Below are 18,012 nucleotides of genomic sequence, written 5' to 3' on the forward strand. Positions count from 1 at the left end.
AAATGGAAATTGGCAGTGATAACTTACAGAATTAAAATTAAGTCTATTTGTTTCATTTTAAGGCAAAATGCCAGCAACTCACCAGGAATATCTTAAGCCAAATTGAACATTAACATAACCAACCGTAAGTTGGAAACCTTAAGGAGTTTGCTTTCTGACTTAAGTGTTCAGTGGGTGAGACAGCATGTGAAAACTTAGTGCATTTGTTCATTCTGATTCAGAATTCTTACTTAAGATCGGAGTAAACAAGATTATCGTTTAAGCCGGATTTGTATGAGTTTAGGGATGGGAATATTGAAGTATAGCATCCCAAGTGGTTTCTAGTTGTGCATGAATTTGATGGGGGGGGAGGTGATTAAAAAGGAGTGTTCTTTTTTCTGCATAACTGGAATAGCATTTTGGAGGCTTTTGCTTTTTCTGTTCAGATGTTATTTTCAATTACATCACTTTTAACTTTAGCATATGATTGAGGCAAACGTTAAGCTGCAGTTCCTCCTCCAAGTCAGCAGATGATCTGCTATAAATTCAAACAGAGAATCTACAAGTAGATCATTGTTTCATATTTTTCTCTTTATGTAGAACAGAACTGTTTTGATAACTGCCATCTACGGCACTTTCAGTCCTGTTAGTTTGAACAGCAGCTTCTAACATTTCCCAAAGCACTAGATGAGGTAGCAGGGTACTCTTTAGGAAAGTTGTTCTCACCATCTGCCTTGTTTAAATGAAATATTTTCCTGTGTACCTGCAGTTTTGGATAGAAGGGCCCAGCATGTGATACTAGAGTTAAAAGACAAAAGACCCAGGTACATTGAATGCCACATAAAGTATGGATAAAGATGCTATTTGTGTCAGGGAGGGGATATTTTTCTCTGTTAAATGTTTATTTCATTCAGGTAGTATGAGTGGTGATCAGTAGTTAATCATCTCATATGTAAGGTTCGAGAGCTGGGAGTGATTAATGAGCTAGTTATAGTTATGCATACAGGAGTATATAAGTAAAACTGAGGCAGTTGGGCAGCTGATATATATAAATTGCCCACAAAGCAAGACTTCAATTGACATTGCTCAATTTTGGAAGGAGGGTGAGTTCTTGGATCACTGTGTGGGAACTAACAGAGACCAGAGCAGGTCCTTTTGAAGTTAACTGCATGTTTCCACCAGTAGCTTAAAAAAGCAGTTAATTTGGAAGGTGGCTCCGATGCGAAGCAGTGGAACTTCAGTTTTCACATATTTTTTAAACCTTCTGTATTAAAGCTATGAAAGGGTTGATAACTGCAGGACGAGGGGAAATGGTTTTAAGTTAAGGGAGGGGAGATTTTGGTTGGGTGTCAGAGGGAAGATCTTTACAGAGAGTGGTGAGGTGCTGGAACAGGCTGAACAGAGAGGTTGTGGATGCCCCGTCCTGGAGGTGTTCAAGGCCAGATTGGATGGGGCCCTGGGCAGCCTGGTCTAGTGTTAAATGGGGAGGTTGGTGGCCCTGCATGTGGAAGGGGGTTGGAGATTCATGGTCCTTGAGGTCCTTTCCAACCCTGGCCATTCTGTGATTCTGTGAAAGCTATGCTGTTTAGGGATGTTCCTTTCCCTGCCCACCCCGCCATCCCCAGCAGCTGTGGCTGTAGCCTTGAGCACAGCCTGGACTTGGAGTATTTGCCTGTCTCAAGCTGTTCAAGATGACTAACTTGTGCTTGCTAAGCCCATTTTCCAAGCATCTCTGCCACAGAGCTGCCTCTTGACCTCTATGAAGCTGAGTCCGTGCTAACTCTGCATTTTTCCAGGCTCGAAGCAAGGAACACAGAAATACTTCCTAGTGGTTTTAGTGCCCATCTGTAGGAGCTGGTAGGGAGTGTGCTGCCTCAAGTCTGGCTACTCCAGCTTAGTCAGATGAGATCCCAGGTCAGCCCACTGTTTTTGGGTTAGTAGCACATGATGAACAGTGGAGCTAAACTGTAATGTCAGTCACCTCGGTGTCGCCAATATTTCTGAACTAGTATCTGTGCTTTTGGAGAATGATTCTATCAGCCTCTTTGATTACCCTGCCAGAGAACTGCAGGGTAGAATAACTGACCCTCGGGTCAGTACTGGGACCAATGCTCTTTAATATTTTTGTCAATGACATCGACAGTGGGAATCGAGTACAGCAAGTTCCCAAATGACACCAAGCTGTGCAATGCAGTAGACAAGCCTGAGGGATGGGATGCCATCCAGAGAGATCTAGACAGGCTTAAACAGTGGGCCCAGGAGAATTTCATGAGGTTCAACAAATCTAAGTGCAAGGTCTTGCACCTGGATTGTGGGAACTCACCCCCACTCTCCAAATCAGTGCAAGCTGGGGGATGTGAGGATAAAGCACAGCCCTGCTGAAAAGGACTTAGGGATGCTAGTGGGTGGCAAGCTGGACACAACCCTGCAGTGTGCCCTCACAGCCCAGAAAGCCAACCATATACAAAAGAAGCATGGCCAGTGGGATAAGGGAGGTGAACCTGCTCCTCTACTCTGTGCTGAAACCTCACCTAGAGTACTGCATCTGGATTTGGAGTCCTCAGCACAGACCTGTTGGGGCACATCTAGACGAGGGCCACAGAAATGATCTGTGGAATGGAACACCTCCCCTGTGAGGACAGGCTGAGAGAGCTGGGGCTGCTCAGGCTGGAGAAGGCTCCAGGGAGACCTGATAATTGCCTTTCAGTATCTAGAGGGGGGCTATAAGAAGGAAGGGGACTGCTAAAGCATGGTCTCTGGTGATAGGACAAAATGGTTTCCAACTAAAAGAAAGGATGTTTAAACTGAATATGAGAAGAAGGTTTATTACAATAAGGTTGGTGAGGCACTGGAACAGGTTGCCCAGAAATGTGGGTGCCCCATCCTTGGAGGCATCCACGGTCAGGCTGGGCAGGGCTCTGAGCAACCTGATTGAGCTGTGGGTGTGTAGATGCCCTTGTTCGTTGCAGGGGAGTTGGATTAGATGAGCTTTAAAGGTCCCTTCCAACTCAAATAATTCTGTAATGCTGATGAACTTTGCAGGCCTCAGCTGGCTGGAGTTCCAGGTACATGAAATAGACTTGGTTGCAAGGTACATAGTGCCCAGGTGCCAAGGGCATCTGACAGTTACCTATTTGGACAAGTGAAGACATTATTCACAGAAGTCTGGTTGCTGATGAGTTGTAGACATGCAAACTGTTGTTTAAAAGACCTCATCTGCTCAGTAGCCCACTGAAGATATTTTGTCTTTACTTTGGAATATCTAGCAGAAAATTTAGATGCATACTTGGCATTTTCAGATTGAAATAGAATGCACTTTTTATAGAGATTATAGCAAGGGTATACTGCTTACTGGGGTGTTAGGATGATTTTGTGGTCAGTGCTATCCAGTATTATGGTATGCTGAGTTTTGAACTGTCTTCAAACACACAGGTTAAGGAATTTTGCCAGGAATGGTCTGGGACGTGGCTCTTTTTAAGGGACCTAACAAATGCACTGTTTATTGCTGGTGTCAGTAAAGGAAACCTTGCCTACAGTATCTTTCCTTTGCAAGGTAAAACGATGAGAGTGTGATATATCTTTAGAGAAAATTAATTACAATTGTGAGATAAATGTTGCTGCTTCATATGCTGCTACAGTGGTTTTCTGTTTGTTTCATTAAGATTCAATCTTTTTTTGAAACCATTGACCTCAATTTCCTTATTTTTCCCTTTCAAATACTGAACGCCAAGGTTATTGTGTAGCTAAACCAGTTCATCAGGAAAACCACAAGTTTACTACTACTAATATTTCAAGTATCATTGCAGATATTCTTTCTGCCCATGCACATCTAATTTAAAAAGCAGGAAAGTACACTTAAGTCAGATGTGGGCAGAACAGTACGTGATGGTCTTTTCTGTGATCCCATTGAGAGCCAGGTTGTATACTGTTGAACAAAGGCAGAGTAAGTAGAACACATGTGCTATTGCTGATCCATGAAGCAGGTGGGAGGTGTTCTGACCGGCTGTAAGAAGCTGTGGATGTTCCTTGAGCATGCTGCCTGGTGTCTGTTCCTTGTGCCTTGGGATTCATGCTCTCTGAAGACTTCCTTGGCAGTCTGGTCCTCCAGTTGTCCCCGGGAGCTCCACAGCAGTCCATTCCTTCCCCATGGAGGGAATGGAAATGTTCCCTCCGTTCTGCTCCTAGTTCTTGTTTCTTGCAGACAGTGTCTTATACTCATTCATATCAGTCCACTCCCTTTTTTCTGATTAGAATGGTGAATCTGTGCAAGAGTCCTGCATGTCTTTATTACTGAGACATTGATGACCATTGTGTTTCAAGGCAAAGGTCACAGGCTGTAGACTGGATAAATCATTCAGTGGGCTGGGTTTTTTCCATTTTTTACCTTCTCTTCTTTCAGTAGTATCCTGCCCATTTGTTTCTCCAAGCTTCTTCCTCACCGGGTCCTTTCCAGCATGGATGATCTTGATTTCATGTATTTTTGGTTCTGGTTTTCATAGAATCATGGAATGGTTTGGGTTGGAAGAGACCTTTAAGATCACCTGGTTTCAATCCCCTGCTATAGGCAGGGACACCTCCCATTAGACCAGGTTGCTCAAAGCCCCCTCCAGTCTGGCATTGAACACCTCCAGGGTGGAGGCTTCCACAGCCTCCCTGGGCAACCTGTTCCAGTGTGCTACCACCCTCACAGTAAAGAATTTCTTCCTAATATCTAGTTTAAATCTACCCTCTTCCAGCTTAAAGCCATTTCCCCTTGTCCTGTTTCAGTGAGTTTTGTTTCGTTTTTCAACAAAGAATTGAAATTTGGCTTTCTATTTCTATTGGCAGTCTGTTTTATAGTTGCCATTTGAAAGCTGGAACAGAGAACAGAGATTTCTACTGAAATTAATGCGTTGTGTTTCAGGGGATAAACATGAAGATTCTTTGCCCTTACTCTGTAAATTTTCCCAGTTACAGTAAGGGGTTACCTTTATCCAGGTAGAGCACTGGCTCCTGCTGTAACACAGCTTGTTTCTCAGTTCTTACTGAGTAGGTTGCTGGCATACAAGTCCCAGATGGCCAGTCACAGGAGAAAGATTTTTCAGGGAATTGTGTGTTTCAAGAGTAGAGTGGGAGTAGATTGAGTATAATTTTATCTTCTCTGGTTCCCTTCCTTTTAGGACCTCCACTAAAAATTGTACTCACCAAAGGACACTATTTTGGGCATTCCTAAATGTCAGGTATTTCTGGCCACTAGCAAATGCTAACCGTGTGGAAGGTTGTCCCTTACAGCACCTTCAGGAGGTGTGTGAATCTCGGGTCGTTTCAAAAGGCAGTGTTTAGTTTCATCATTCATAGCTGTATGTGCTGGTGTCTAATTGTGTGCAGACCTACCTTAACTTTGGAATTTGGGTGTTTTATTAGCAAAATTTCTTAGTTGTTTTAATTAGCAATATTCTAAGTCCTTTCCCATGTAAGTGATTATTGCTTGGGACAGAAATGAGCAGCTAGTTCTTGCTCTTAGGAGGAGTCCTATTAGACAACATTAAATAGATTTTGGTGGAAAGTGAAGTTATCCTGAGCTGTATTTATTATACAATCACAATGAAGGTTCTTCTAATCACTCTAAGTATTAACACAGGAAAGCCCATGCTGAACATGGAGGTGCATTTTCAGATGAAAATTCATTTTTCTGCTTCCAGAAATAAAACACTCCCCATAGAGGATGTAGCCATTGTTGCTGTAAGCACCTCTTATTAAAATAACTCTTGTATGCTGCATTTGCAGTAATGGAGTGTTGAAAAGGTGGAGGGGGGGGTCGTCTCACTTAATTCTTGATTCCTGAAAATACAGTAGTAAGTTTTCTCTGCTCTCTCTATGAGAACTGAGGAGGGACAGATACATCTGCAGGTGATCCATGCCACCCTAAATGCAATGCCTAAGCCAGATGCACTCCTGTACTGAGCCTTTTGGCCTTTAAATGGCAGCAGGTGAGATGAATCCTGTCCACAATCGATAAGAAGCAGAGGTTCTCCAATGAATATCGTGCCCTTCAGGAGGTGATTATGTTATGAGAGCTCTCTTATTTCTGATTTTTGTGGTTACCACATTATCCCTTTTCTCCCCACAACTTCCTCTGTGAGGTTCCTTGTCTGTCAACAGGCAGCTTCTGGCTGGATTTATGGAACAGGAAGAAATGAAAATAATTACTTTTGGATTTTTCTTTTTTTTGAATTAAAAAAAGCTTTCTAAATAAGGGAATGGACTTTGTATCCCCTGTTTGATTTATAAAGGGAGAAAGAGAAAACAAAGATTGCTTCAATGTGAGATTAGAAATTGATACCTCAGAGGCTCAGTACACAGCAGAAGTTGCTTGGCCAGTAGATTTTACTTAACAAGATGGAATTTTTCTTCAGAGCAGAGGTCAAATGCCTCGCTTAGATTGTGGAGAGCATGTTAGAGAAATGGGAGTTCAAAATGTTGTTAGAAAGAAATGTCTTATTTCTCTGGGGTGTGCCAGTGACCTGGCTTTCCAGAAGCTATTTACCTGTACCTCCTGTGCTTGTAAATTCCACCTTTTTTTTTCCCTTAAGTGTAAATTCTTGAGGTGAACAGTGAGCCTTCAGAATTCATTGATTTAACCTGTTGTTATATATATATAGTAAAGAGAAATTCTAGCTAGTAGTCAGGGGACCAGACAGTAACAGCAACAGCCAAACCTTAATTGTTTCAGAAGCAGAAAACACTTTGGCAAAATTAATTCATTGGATTAATGAAAATAAAGTTAAAAGAATTGTTTGGAAAGGTACTGACTTCTGAGGTGTCTTCCATCAGACTTGGTTAGGAGAAATGTTTATTCTGTTCTGAAAAATGAAGCATTAAGAAAGATTGGTATGCTGAAACCAGAATAAACTGAGGATTCATCTTAATTGGAAGTGGGACACTAGTCATTTTAAGTGTACTGAAGAAATTTGAGGAAGCTGCTAATGAACAAAAAATATTCTTTCTAATTAAAACTGGTTAAAAAATGAGGTTGCAGTGAATGGTATCCATGTCATCAAAAATTCTGGGGGATGTTTCTTCTTACACATTATCTTGTTAACCTCTTGGAGTTCAGTGCTATATAATATCTACTAAGAAGAGCCTACAGTTCAAAGGTAATTGGACTTGTGGATGTGTAACATTCATTTACACAGAAAAAATACAAACCTGGGTGCTAGATCCGCAGCACTTTCTTAATGTAACCATTGAGTCAAATCAAATGTAATTTAAATTAAGTTAAAACAGCAGGCACAAAGCAGTCCAGTTTCTGTGATGGGATAATTTTAATGAATAAAGAATCATAGAATGGTTTGGGTTGGAAGGGACCTTAAAGATCACCTAGTTCCAACCCCTTGCTATAGGCAGAGACACCTCCCACTATAGGTTGCTCAAAGTCCAATCCATCCTGGCTTTGAGTGCCCAGTGAGGCTGTGGATGCCCCATCCCTGGAGGCATTCAAGGCCAGGCTGGATGTGGCTCTGGGCAGCCTGGTCTGGTGGTTGGTGACCCTGCACATAGCAGGGGGTTGAAACCAGATGATCATTGTGGTCCTTTTCAGCCCAGGCCAATTCTGTGATTCTTTTATCTCGTAAGTTTTTTTAAATCTTTCTGAGAGAGTCTACCAAGTGTTCAGTTATGCCACAGCTAGCTAGCTGTGTTCCTCACACAGCTGCTGAATACACTTATTTGTAAATTTGAATATTTTTGTAGTAGCTGAATGGTATGAGTTGTATGAAATTTGCTATTCAGAGTTATACAAGCAGCTGAATACAAAAGAGGACCTGTGGCATTCCCCTGGAATCCCAGGAGGGGGTTACAGCTGGTAGTCTGTGAAATGCAGCCCAAGCTGAGACCTGTGCAAGTGTGTGCATGTAATGGAGAGGTTTATATTCTGTAGTGGCTCCTAACGCAGCTGCAGCTGTGTACTGAGAGAAGCCCTCAGGCTTGTTGCAGTGGGTCGTGTTTCAGTCTCACGCTTACATGAAAACTGTGCCCAAACGAGCAGAAGTAATGTTGGTTGGAAGCACGCTGCTGTGTTCTGGTCATCTATTTAAATACAGAAGGGAAACATTGCTACTGCAACTGGAAAAATTAGAATTGTGTAGGAGTGAATGGGGCTATGTGTATTCCATCATTAGTAATTTACAGGAAGCATTGTGGGCTGTGTTTATTTTGACTGTAAGAACAGAGGTACATATAGTACCCTGGAAATTAATTAATTGACGTTACTCATTTGGACTTTTCTCTCCTTTGTTACTTGGAGATGTACATTTCCTATATGTGACTTAAGTTGGCATCATGAGTCTCCTGCATCAGAGGAGTGAGTTAGGCATTGTGTTCTTCTTTGCTTATCAGTACCGCTGTGTCAATTGTGTGTAGGAGCCTTCTTGTGACTGCTTGAACTAGGGAGGGAATGATGCCACTGTAAAATTACCAAGGGATATGAAAATGCCTTCTTTTACTTTAAAGAACATAATAAAATTTGTTTTGCTGTTAAAAAGCATGTTATATGACCAGACTTACAGTACAGCACCTACCTTTTAGACAGGAAGAAAATGCAAGTGTCTTAAAGTTACCTGCATTTTTTTTTTTTTTGCAGGCTATTATAGAAAAATCAAAACTGAAAGGAATTCCTATCATTATCGATGCTGTAAGTATATTTTTGATTGATTCAGTGGCTTTGACATTTAAGAATCCATTCAGAAAATGTTTTTCTTGCTGTTTCTTGCAGGATGGATTGTGGCTTATTTCCCAGCAGCCTTCTCTTATTCAAGGGTACCAGCGAGCTATTCTTACTCCTAACTATATGGAGTTTAGCAGACTGTATGAGGCCATGGTGAGCTGTTTCCCTTCTTTGATACTTAAGTACACACAAGTTTAGTCTCGAAGGCTTTAAGCACCCAATTACTGGGCTAAACATCACATGCTGGTTTTATATGCAAGATAAGCATTGTCTGGGTTTTCATTCTGGGGCATAATTGCATCAGCAATACATATTCTTAAACAGAGCTCTCCTTCATGGGAGACCATTTCTTAGGTATTTCTGGCACTGTGATGGGTATAGAGTAAAAATACCTGGAAAGACTGATGATGATGGTTTTTCTTTTCCCCACACATGCTGAAGTAGCTAGCGTGTGTGTTAGAATGTTTTGTTCTAGTAATAAAATACGTACTGTGTGTGGAATTCTTGTGTTATAGCTTAGAGACCCCGTAGACAGTAGTGATCATCATGGATGTGTTTTAAGACTCAGCCAAGCCTTGGGGAATTTGACAGTTGTTCAAAAGGGAGAACGAGATCTTATTTCAGATGGAGAGAAAGGTAAGTGAAACCTTTTGCTCTCAGCAGTGTGATTTTGTTTGTTTGTTTTCAGTTGAAGGCCAGTGGCTGACTGTATAATAACTGGTTGGTTGTATTCTGACAATTGAGAAAGGAGGGAAAGGCTGTCTTTGCAGATCACCTTTAGGTGCCTTATGTAAGTTGGTATTTTAAAAAGAGCAATTTACTTGCTGAAAAAAAGTTGCTGATATTATTTTGAGTGTAAATGGCTGTAACCAGTGTCTTACATTAAATGCATATTAAGAAACTCATTCACAGAATTATAGAATGGCTTGGGTTGGAAAGGACCCCAAGGATCACCAAGTTTCAACCCCCCGTTCATTATTTTTATAAGCTGTTTAAAAGTCCTTCACTGAGATGGTCTAAGTGCAGGTGTCACTGCTAAATCCATGCAGAATAATGCTGTTACACCATGTATTGATGTGTCTGAAAAGAGGATGTCCTGGGGTTCATGGACTGCTTAGTTGCTTGTTACTGTCCTCCGTGGGGTTGTAGATTAGTATGTACCTGTATGAGTTATATATTAGCCCTGACAACTTTTCTTTAATTTAGCTCTAGATCATCATTACAACTTTTGAAAACTGTCACTTACTAATACAGTTTAAGTGTACTTAATGAAATTAGCTGCTTGTCTTATGTTAAGATTGTTTGCTGGCATAAGTATAAAATGAATTCATGAGTGTCTTCATCCCATTTTGAATGCATGGCATTATTTCACATACATAACAAGCAGCAGCCCTGCCCCTAATTACTTGAAATGCTGATAAATGAACTCTGATAAATACTGATGTTTTCAGAATCTTTTTGCATATCCTTTTTTATTATTAGGAGCAATGGGAGTCTTTTATAACTAGAAAAACACGCATAGTACCACAGTTGATTTGTGCAGAGTCACCTTCCACATAGCCCCATTAGCACAGATACTGTAGCAGACTTTGAAGCAAGCTGAGATTGGAAACAGTGTAGTTATGGCTGTGTGGTGAAGGACTTTGGGTCGTGCAGCACCCAAATTGCCTTATATAAGGTCTGCTGTCATATTTGTACCAACGGCAGACTTGGTTCGCAGCCTTGGACTATCAGTCCACGCTTAAGGGAGAATGATCCATGCCAGAGGAAGAAATACCATGGCTCCAGTTTAGGTCAGTTAGAGACCTTTAGAATACTGCAGCAAATCTTCCTGTGGTTTTTCTGTCAACCATGTTACTTTTTGTGCAGGCTTGTTGCTTTTGTGATGACTGTTGGGAAAACTGGGTGACACTTTGGACGAAGCCCACTGCCTCGTACCTCTCTGTTCTTCTGGGTTGCTCTTGTTGAGAGAAGTATATTCTCAGCGCTTGCTGCAGAGAGGAGACACTCAGTATCTGTTGTCTCTTGTCGTGCAAGGTTCAAAAAAGGGAGGAAGCAACTAAAAGTCTGCAATTTCAATTTTGAATGGTCAGGCTTGGCACAAATCTCGTGTCTCATGTCTTTTTGGGGCTTTCACTGTTATTTTCCCCCCCACCTTTTTTTCCTTTGTCTAACATTCTGATTTTATTTCTCTTAGCAAAGCAGCTTTTTAATTTGAAGTAAAAACAACTCTGTGCCTTTGTAGCAATTGTTTGATACAGCTATAGGCCGCGTTCGTGTTCTTACATTGGTTATATGATTGATGGCTTTCTCTCTCCTGAATTGCAGACGTCACAGGTAGCACTGCTGAGCCACGAGAAAGCAGTTGTCAAGTTGAATACAGATTATAGTGTCTACTGCAAACACTGTGTTTAGGTTTTGTGTTGCTGGTAAAGAGCTCCTGAGAATTTTGCAGAAAAGACTTCAGCTTCCTTTTAACAAAAACGTTCTCTGGGTGTGAGAAACGCCGTTGGTTGATTTCTGAAGGGCTCCTCCAATGCAGCACAGAGCATGCTGTTGTGTCTCTGACCTTGAATTCTCTCCCAGGTTTTCCATTCTTAACTCACTGCTTTTTTCATCTGTCTGTCCTTTTGATCTGATGTCGTTATTTTTCAGCTGAGACAACATACGTGATGATTCCAGTGTGAGGGAAATGCAGACCACTGGATCAGGCACTGTCCCCTGAGCACAACCAAATATTATGAAAACATCTGTGTTCTCCTTTTGCCTTTTATTTTTCATATCATCTTCTGTCTATCATGCTTTAGCCTTATCTGTTTTTAGGCCTTTCGTGCTTGAGCTCCTGTGCCTAGCACACCAATACTGTGATGTCTAGCATCACTTTTAAACGTTCTCCTTTGGGCAGATAATGCATGCATACTTTCTGAAGAATTAAGTGTCACTGCTCTCCAGAAAAAGTAGAAATTGCAAACTTAGGCATGTAACTGTGGCGTGCAGTGCTTGGCTGGTGTGGAAGGAAAGCTTTTTGAGGAGGCAGGGCTTTGCAGCAGGGAAAACAATGGCTTGGTGAATACTTTTTAGCTTAGATCTGACTGTAGTGGGTTTTTTTCAGTGTACTTTTATTCATGTGTCTGTAGGAAATACATTTGACAATTTACCTTTGTCATAAAGTGCTTTGATAGTGAGCTGGAAGTACAGGCGTTGTTGGTGAAGGGTTGCTGTTAGCAGATAACTGTAATCAGAACAAACCAGCACAATAAGCTCTGATTGGAAGCTGAAGTTTAAACAAACTCACATCACAAGTAAGGCAGATTTTATTAAGAGTCAAAGAAATTAGCTATGGGAATAGCATATCAAGAATGCTGATAAATTCCCAAACTGTAAAATGTCAGGACACCTTTAAGGTTGTTTTATACAAATCACATCAGATGATTCAAGAGGTTCTTTGAAGCCTTAAAATCAGAACTGAATCACATACGTGGCCTCTGTAAAATCAGTAACGATCCTCCACTACAAATGAGGCTCTCCTAAAATGTTTCAGTTTCAGTTATGAGCTGCCAACTGCCCTGTAAACGTAATTGGCAAGATTTTAAATTAAGTTTTATATACTCTTTTTCTCTTTCCTTTTGCAATTTCGCATTATAGCTTGGTCTACACTTGTTGATTCCCTGCTCTACAAAGATGAGCTTCACCATGCTCTTAGTAGGTGATATCAGTGCCATCACTGACCAGGGTAGGAATGAGTACTCAGCCTATGGGGAAAGGGTAAGTCAGCTTTTATTCACTATGGCACAGCTCTCTAAGGCTTTCTTTTTATTATTCACTGGAGAACTGGGCAATAATAAAGTGTGGTTATACCCATCTTATTTCCTAGCAAGTTTAAAATTTGGCTGGGTCCTTGAAGTAGAGAATTTATTTTGTTGATTGTTTGGGGTTTTTTGGTTTTTGTTTCATTTTGATTTAATGCTATGATGAGTCTTTCCTATACTTTTGCCAGCACCTGCGTTTGTTCTCTCCTCCTTTCCCAATGCAGGGCTCACTGTAACCAGCCAGTTGCTGCCTCTTGTCTTCTCCTACCTGGAGCCTATACCAAAACATTTCTCTCCTGTTGCCCAACAGCATGGACAAGAAAAGCAGAGCATGTGAAAGGGAGTAAGGTTTACTGATATGGGGTGAAAAATATCTCTTGCCCTGAATCCCCAAACACTACTTAAGAGTTTCTGCCATTTATTCCCTACATGGCTAGAAAAGAAGCTGTTCCGTGCCTGTCAGTCTCTGGCTGCCCAGTAGATTCTGCCTAGATTGTAACTGAAAGGCACTGCCTTCAACTCCACTCCTGCTTCTGCAGTCCAGGCAAAACAGAGCTCTTGGTTACCATCCACGGTCCCACTCTGTTGTCAACTACATGCTCAGCTCAGCCTGCTGCCTCCCTGTCATTGCTTGTCTATTATAGCATCCATTCCCTGGCTCCTGCACCCATCCAAGGAAAGAAATACAAAATTTGTTTTCTTTTAACACATGTTACCTGTATTACCTAATATCTCACACTCAAGGACCTAGCTAAGTTTTAGCAGTGTGATTAGTGAATATGAAAGTATAAGCACCCTTTATATAAAAGCCAACTTACATTTTTCCACATCGGTTGAGGGGTTTAAGGGAGCTTATAAGCAGGAGGGAGGGGACCAACTTTGCATGGTCTGATAGTGATTGATAGGATAAGGAGGAATGGCTTTAGACTAGAAGAAGGGAGTTTTAGTTTAGATGTTAGGAAGAAATATTTTGCTCAGAGGGTGGTGAGGTGCTGGCATTGTGGAGATGCTGTAGGTGCCTCATGCCTGGAGGGAATTAGAAGCTGCTTGTGTATAGATAGCGATATCAAAATTCATGCCTCCCAGTCAGCTCACAGTGCTTGATATCAGCAAAGCTACTAAATTCTAGTTTTGTTTGTTTTTAAGCTGTCATGACAGCTATTTTCATTTACATCACAGACTGTTTGTTTGTTTGTGTGTTCGTTGTTTTGTTTTGAATTAAACATAGAATAGCAATAAATGTGTCATGCTTTTGGGTTTTGATCTGCCTGCACAGTTTGGGCTGTGAGCTCCTTTGGTTCAAAGCTTGCTGGTAGAGATACAGGGTAGCATGAGGCCATGGTCTGAATGCTTCCCAAAATGCTATTGTTTATCTTCAAGGCATGCTGAAAAGGGACTGAGGGTAACTTATTCCATGGCCTGATATATGTTAGGCAGAGAGCCACTAAATAATTTTCCCATAGTTATCCAGGAAATGTGGGGCTCAATGTTGAATTGTTTAGTGCATAAAGCTTGAGAATTTCTACTTTCCAATATTCTGTCAGTGTGACAGCCTTCATTTCTTGTTCCTGTTGTTACAAATTGTTTTAATGGACTTCTGTAGGCAAGAAACCTGTGTGACTCTGTGTGCCAGGGTGTTGTATTTGCTGCATGCGGCTCTGGCAATGTTTACGTGCTGTTTAATTGTTGAAATGGTGTTGAAATTGTTGCAGCGGGGCTGTGGTTGTTCTGGCTGTAGTCGATCTTTCTTGCCTTATTTCACTCAGAGATTTTGTCAGTTACAGCATTTTTATTTCAGCTGCTTACTACAAGTCTGTGTGCTCCATAGTGCTAGGGAGTCAGGTTGACTTTTTTGTTCGGAAGGTTGCCTGGCATAAATTGGTTTTCATTAAAAGTCTGCCATTAATTATACTGAGTTAGTTTTTCAGATCATCGCCCAGTGAAATAATGACATCAGATCTGGTTGCCGGGAGCTATTCAAAAACAGAGCAGGGGCACCTCAATCCAGCTGACGTCGGCTGCCTGTTTTTGCCTCTGAAGGTCTTGTTTTTCTATTTACCTCGTCCACTCGTGTCCATCCAGGCTGGATGGGGCTTTGAGCAACCTGGTCTAGTGGGAGGCGTCCCTGCCTACAGCAGTGGTGTTGGAACTGGGTGATCTTAAAGCTCCCTTCCAACCCACACCACTCCTCGTGATCTAACAGAGCTCTGGTAGCATCAGCACCACTTGGCACTGCTCGGTGCAGTGGTGTCAGGAGGGCACCCACGTGGTGGCTGAAGAGCTGCTCTGTGCAGGCAGTGGGGCACATTCAGTTGGGGTGTTGGGTTGGCAGGGGTGAGGAAGGCAGCAGGGTGTTCTTACTGTGGTAGAAGATTGAGAAAAGCATCTGGAAGACTTTGTCCTGTGCGGGTTGGGCGGCACACCAGGCTGTCACATCGCTGCTGTGGGATTCCTTCTTTTGTTTCAAAAGCTCTCAACAGCGACTGTTGTTCAGAGGAGCTTTTCATTCCTTTTCACACTGCCTGTTGTAATGTTCATCGTCCTTTTATTTAGGGATGTTCCTTGAGGAGTGGAGCCTCTGTGCGAGAACTGGCCAGGCCTTATACCTTTCCCCCTCATTCAGTGAATTTCCTGTAATTCTGCTGCTTTGAAGCTATCGCTTGGATTTGTTTTCCACCATCTCTGTGCAGAGTACAAAGGTCTGCCTTTGTTGCTGCCTGTGAGGTACTCTGCACATATTTGAGACTTACAAACAAAAGAGCACTTCTTTTTTTGTCGCGGGGTATTATAATTGGCCTAGTTTGAGCAGATCTTACTTCCCTGCACAGCTCCAAACTGACTGTAAGGTTGTGGGGCTGCAGAATAGTGGCAGATGGTGACATACAGCTAATAAGCAGGGGCTTGTGCTCAGCTGTCAGTCAGAAGGCCTCAAAGCTTTTGAACAGAGGATTTCCATCCTGCCTCCTGCCAGGAGTTCAAGACCTCAAAGTGAAAATCCTGTGAGATACCATCTTCAAAGTAACAGAATTAGAGGTAATTTCTCCAAAGCACTGTATTTAAAAAAAAAATAAATAAAAAAATCCACCTAAGAGGGCATACCTTTTTCAAATACCACCCTCAGAAGAGTTATTACACTTGTGAAATTTGACATTAACTACTGCTCACTGAGAAACACCTCCGGAATCTTAATTTGGGGGCCAGGGGAAGGGAGGGAGAAGAGCAATTGGGAAAATTAAGTGCTGGGAGCGCTGCAGCGGTGTCTGCTGTGTTGGTGGTGACTAATGAATCTTTGCCCTCCCCGTGGCAGCAAAAACGCACAGCTGCCCGGCCTCGTGAGCTCAGCAATTACTGCTGGAAGAGTTGGGAAGCAATGGAAGCAAAGTACAATTCTCCGCTGCACTGAGTAACAAAGAAATGAGCTGTGCAAATGAACTGGGAAGGTTTGCTTGTGTTAAGTAGGTTTTTTTAAATCTTGCTGTTTAAGGTTTACCTGCAAGGCCTTCGGTTTGTGCGCAGGCAGATTTTTCCCATTATCTGAAAGACATGGTTACTCTAAAAAATAGGAATGGTAATCCCTTCAAAACTCCTAGGCTGCTCTGTTACACACCTTGGAGAATCCCAAGGGGAAAGCTGTTGGCACAAGCCGTGCCTTGCTTCGTATTGCCTTGTGTGCTTTGCTTGCCCAGGAGTATGCTAATAACTGGCTTCCTACTTTTGGTCTTGCTGAGAGTGTAGAGCAAGGGTCTTACATTCAGTGAAACCATCTGCATGTCCCTCCTAGTTAAAGCTCCACAGAGATCAGTTTGACCAAGGACCTTGGTGTACCAAAACCAGAAAGGCAGCAGCTGCTATCTGACAGACCTGCCCACAGCGACGCTGCTGACAGAGACATGCGTGGACTCTCAGGACGCTGCTGACCGGCAGAGATCTGTTTTTGCCTTTGATTTCTACAAAGCCTAAAGAAAAGACTGTTTACAGTAAACTTGCTTTCTGATGTGCACAGGTGGCTTCAGAATTGAGTTCCATTTTGCACTTACTCCATGTGAAACGCCTTGGTTTACTGTTGTGAACTCTGAAGGGCTGAGGCTCTGCAGAGATGCACACATGCAGTGGGGAGATCTGGGCCACTGTGGGGTGTGTGTGCATATAATGGCGGCATTGGTGGTGTATGGAAACATGGAGCACTAAACTGCTGGGCGGCAGCGTTCTCTGCAGGCTGAGTGGAATGGAAACAGCAACAGCGTTGTGCCACGTCACTACCAAGGAGTGAAAAGTAACTGGAAAGTGGTTTGTTGTTGTTTTTAAATATGAACACAATTTCATTTTGTTGTTGTTAACAAATAGCGTATTTCAGCGTACGCTGCTGCCTGTGAGTTCCCCCAGAGCTTCGCTCCCACAGCCGCAGCAGTATCACGGTGTATAGAAGAAGAAATGCACCTGACTGGTTTGGGTTTGCTCGTTCACAGTGCTTGTGTGCAGTCACGAAGGAAGCAGCCGGAGATGTGGAGGACAAGGAGACCTCCTTTCTGGTTCCCTCGGAGTCTTAGCGCACTGGGCATTTCTGGCTGGAGCAGAAAAAACGAACGGGTATGGATGTTGTTAATAATGTCTTGTTGTGAGTCTGTGTTCCCCTGTGGCGGCTGCTGTAGTCCTGCTCTAGACATGTCCAAATAAAATTGGAGGAGTCGCTGGGTCTGAAGCATCCATGCAGTTCTGCAAGTGTGCTCTGGAGCTGAGGTACATCACAAGACAAGCATGTCCCAAGTTGGAGGCAGAAGAAGAGTGTGATCTTGGCTCAGTTCCCACAGACACTTATATATGGAGGGTGTGTTTCCAAAACAGCTGAATGTAAGCAGGAAGTGTGAAGGGTAAGCAAGTAGTGGTCACTCTCAGTAACATCTGTGTAGCTCAGAGCCAAGCTTGATGTAGTTTTGCTTTTGTAACTTGGTGAATTACCTTGCATTCACTAAAGTAAGGTAGTGGAGCAGGTGGGTTGAAACTCAAAAACAAAATACAGGTTCCAAGAGGGTGACAGTTTTAAGGCCAAGCAGCTGCCCTGTTTGCTCATACATAAAGCAGACATTCACCTGCAGCTGGCTGCTGGTTTGTCTGCTGAGTTACATCAATTCCCATCTGACTGCTTGGTCTGTAGAGTTTTGTGGTCTGTGAAAGAAGCTGCTCTAAGTGAAATGTAAAGGATGACAAGCAGTTGTTAGGGAACAACAGTGCTTCTTCCCAGAATGTAGCGAGCTAAGAATGTAGACTGCAGTCTGAAGTAATGAAGCATCAGGCTTTTTCTTAGTCTAAATACTCGTTTAAAAAAAAATACGCTTAGTTTACCCTTATTTTCAGTAATTTATTATGTTTGTTAATCCACTAAGCAAAAAGATTTCCCCAAGTACTTCTCAAATATGTCGTTAGTGTGATTGTACATCCCATCTGGTGTTGTAGCAGCAGTAGTAATATACCCTTTGGTAGTATATGAAATGGTAGCTTGCATGAGAAAAAGATGTGGAGTGT

At 42.4% G+C, this 18,012-nt stretch overlaps 1 protein-coding gene across 3 annotated transcripts in view; it reads left to right on the top strand.

Annotated features, from left to right (window-relative positions):
- The window catches only part of NAXD (NAD(P)HX dehydratase), a 50,583-nt gene that overhangs the window by 29,065 nt on the left and 3,506 nt on the right, over positions 1 to 18,012 (top strand). For all 3 annotated transcript variants that reach the window (XM_042809570.1, XM_042809569.1, XM_042809568.1), the window contains 4 exons: positions 8,600 to 8,650; positions 8,732 to 8,836; positions 9,199 to 9,319; positions 16,959 to 17,079. In XM_042809570.1, coding sequence (XP_042665504.1) covers positions 8,600 to 8,650; positions 8,732 to 8,836; positions 9,199 to 9,319; positions 16,959 to 17,079 — 398 coding nt within the window. The remainder of the gene's footprint in view (positions 1 to 8,599; positions 8,651 to 8,731; positions 8,837 to 9,198; positions 9,320 to 16,958; positions 17,080 to 18,012) is intronic.

This window comes from Centrocercus urophasianus, unplaced genomic scaffold, assembly GCF_019232065.1.
Source record: "Centrocercus urophasianus isolate 14NV4802_14NV808 unplaced genomic scaffold, USGS_Curo_1.0 seq_12, whole genome shotgun sequence".
Taxonomy (NCBI): Eukaryota; Metazoa; Chordata; class Aves; order Galliformes; family Phasianidae; genus Centrocercus; species Centrocercus urophasianus.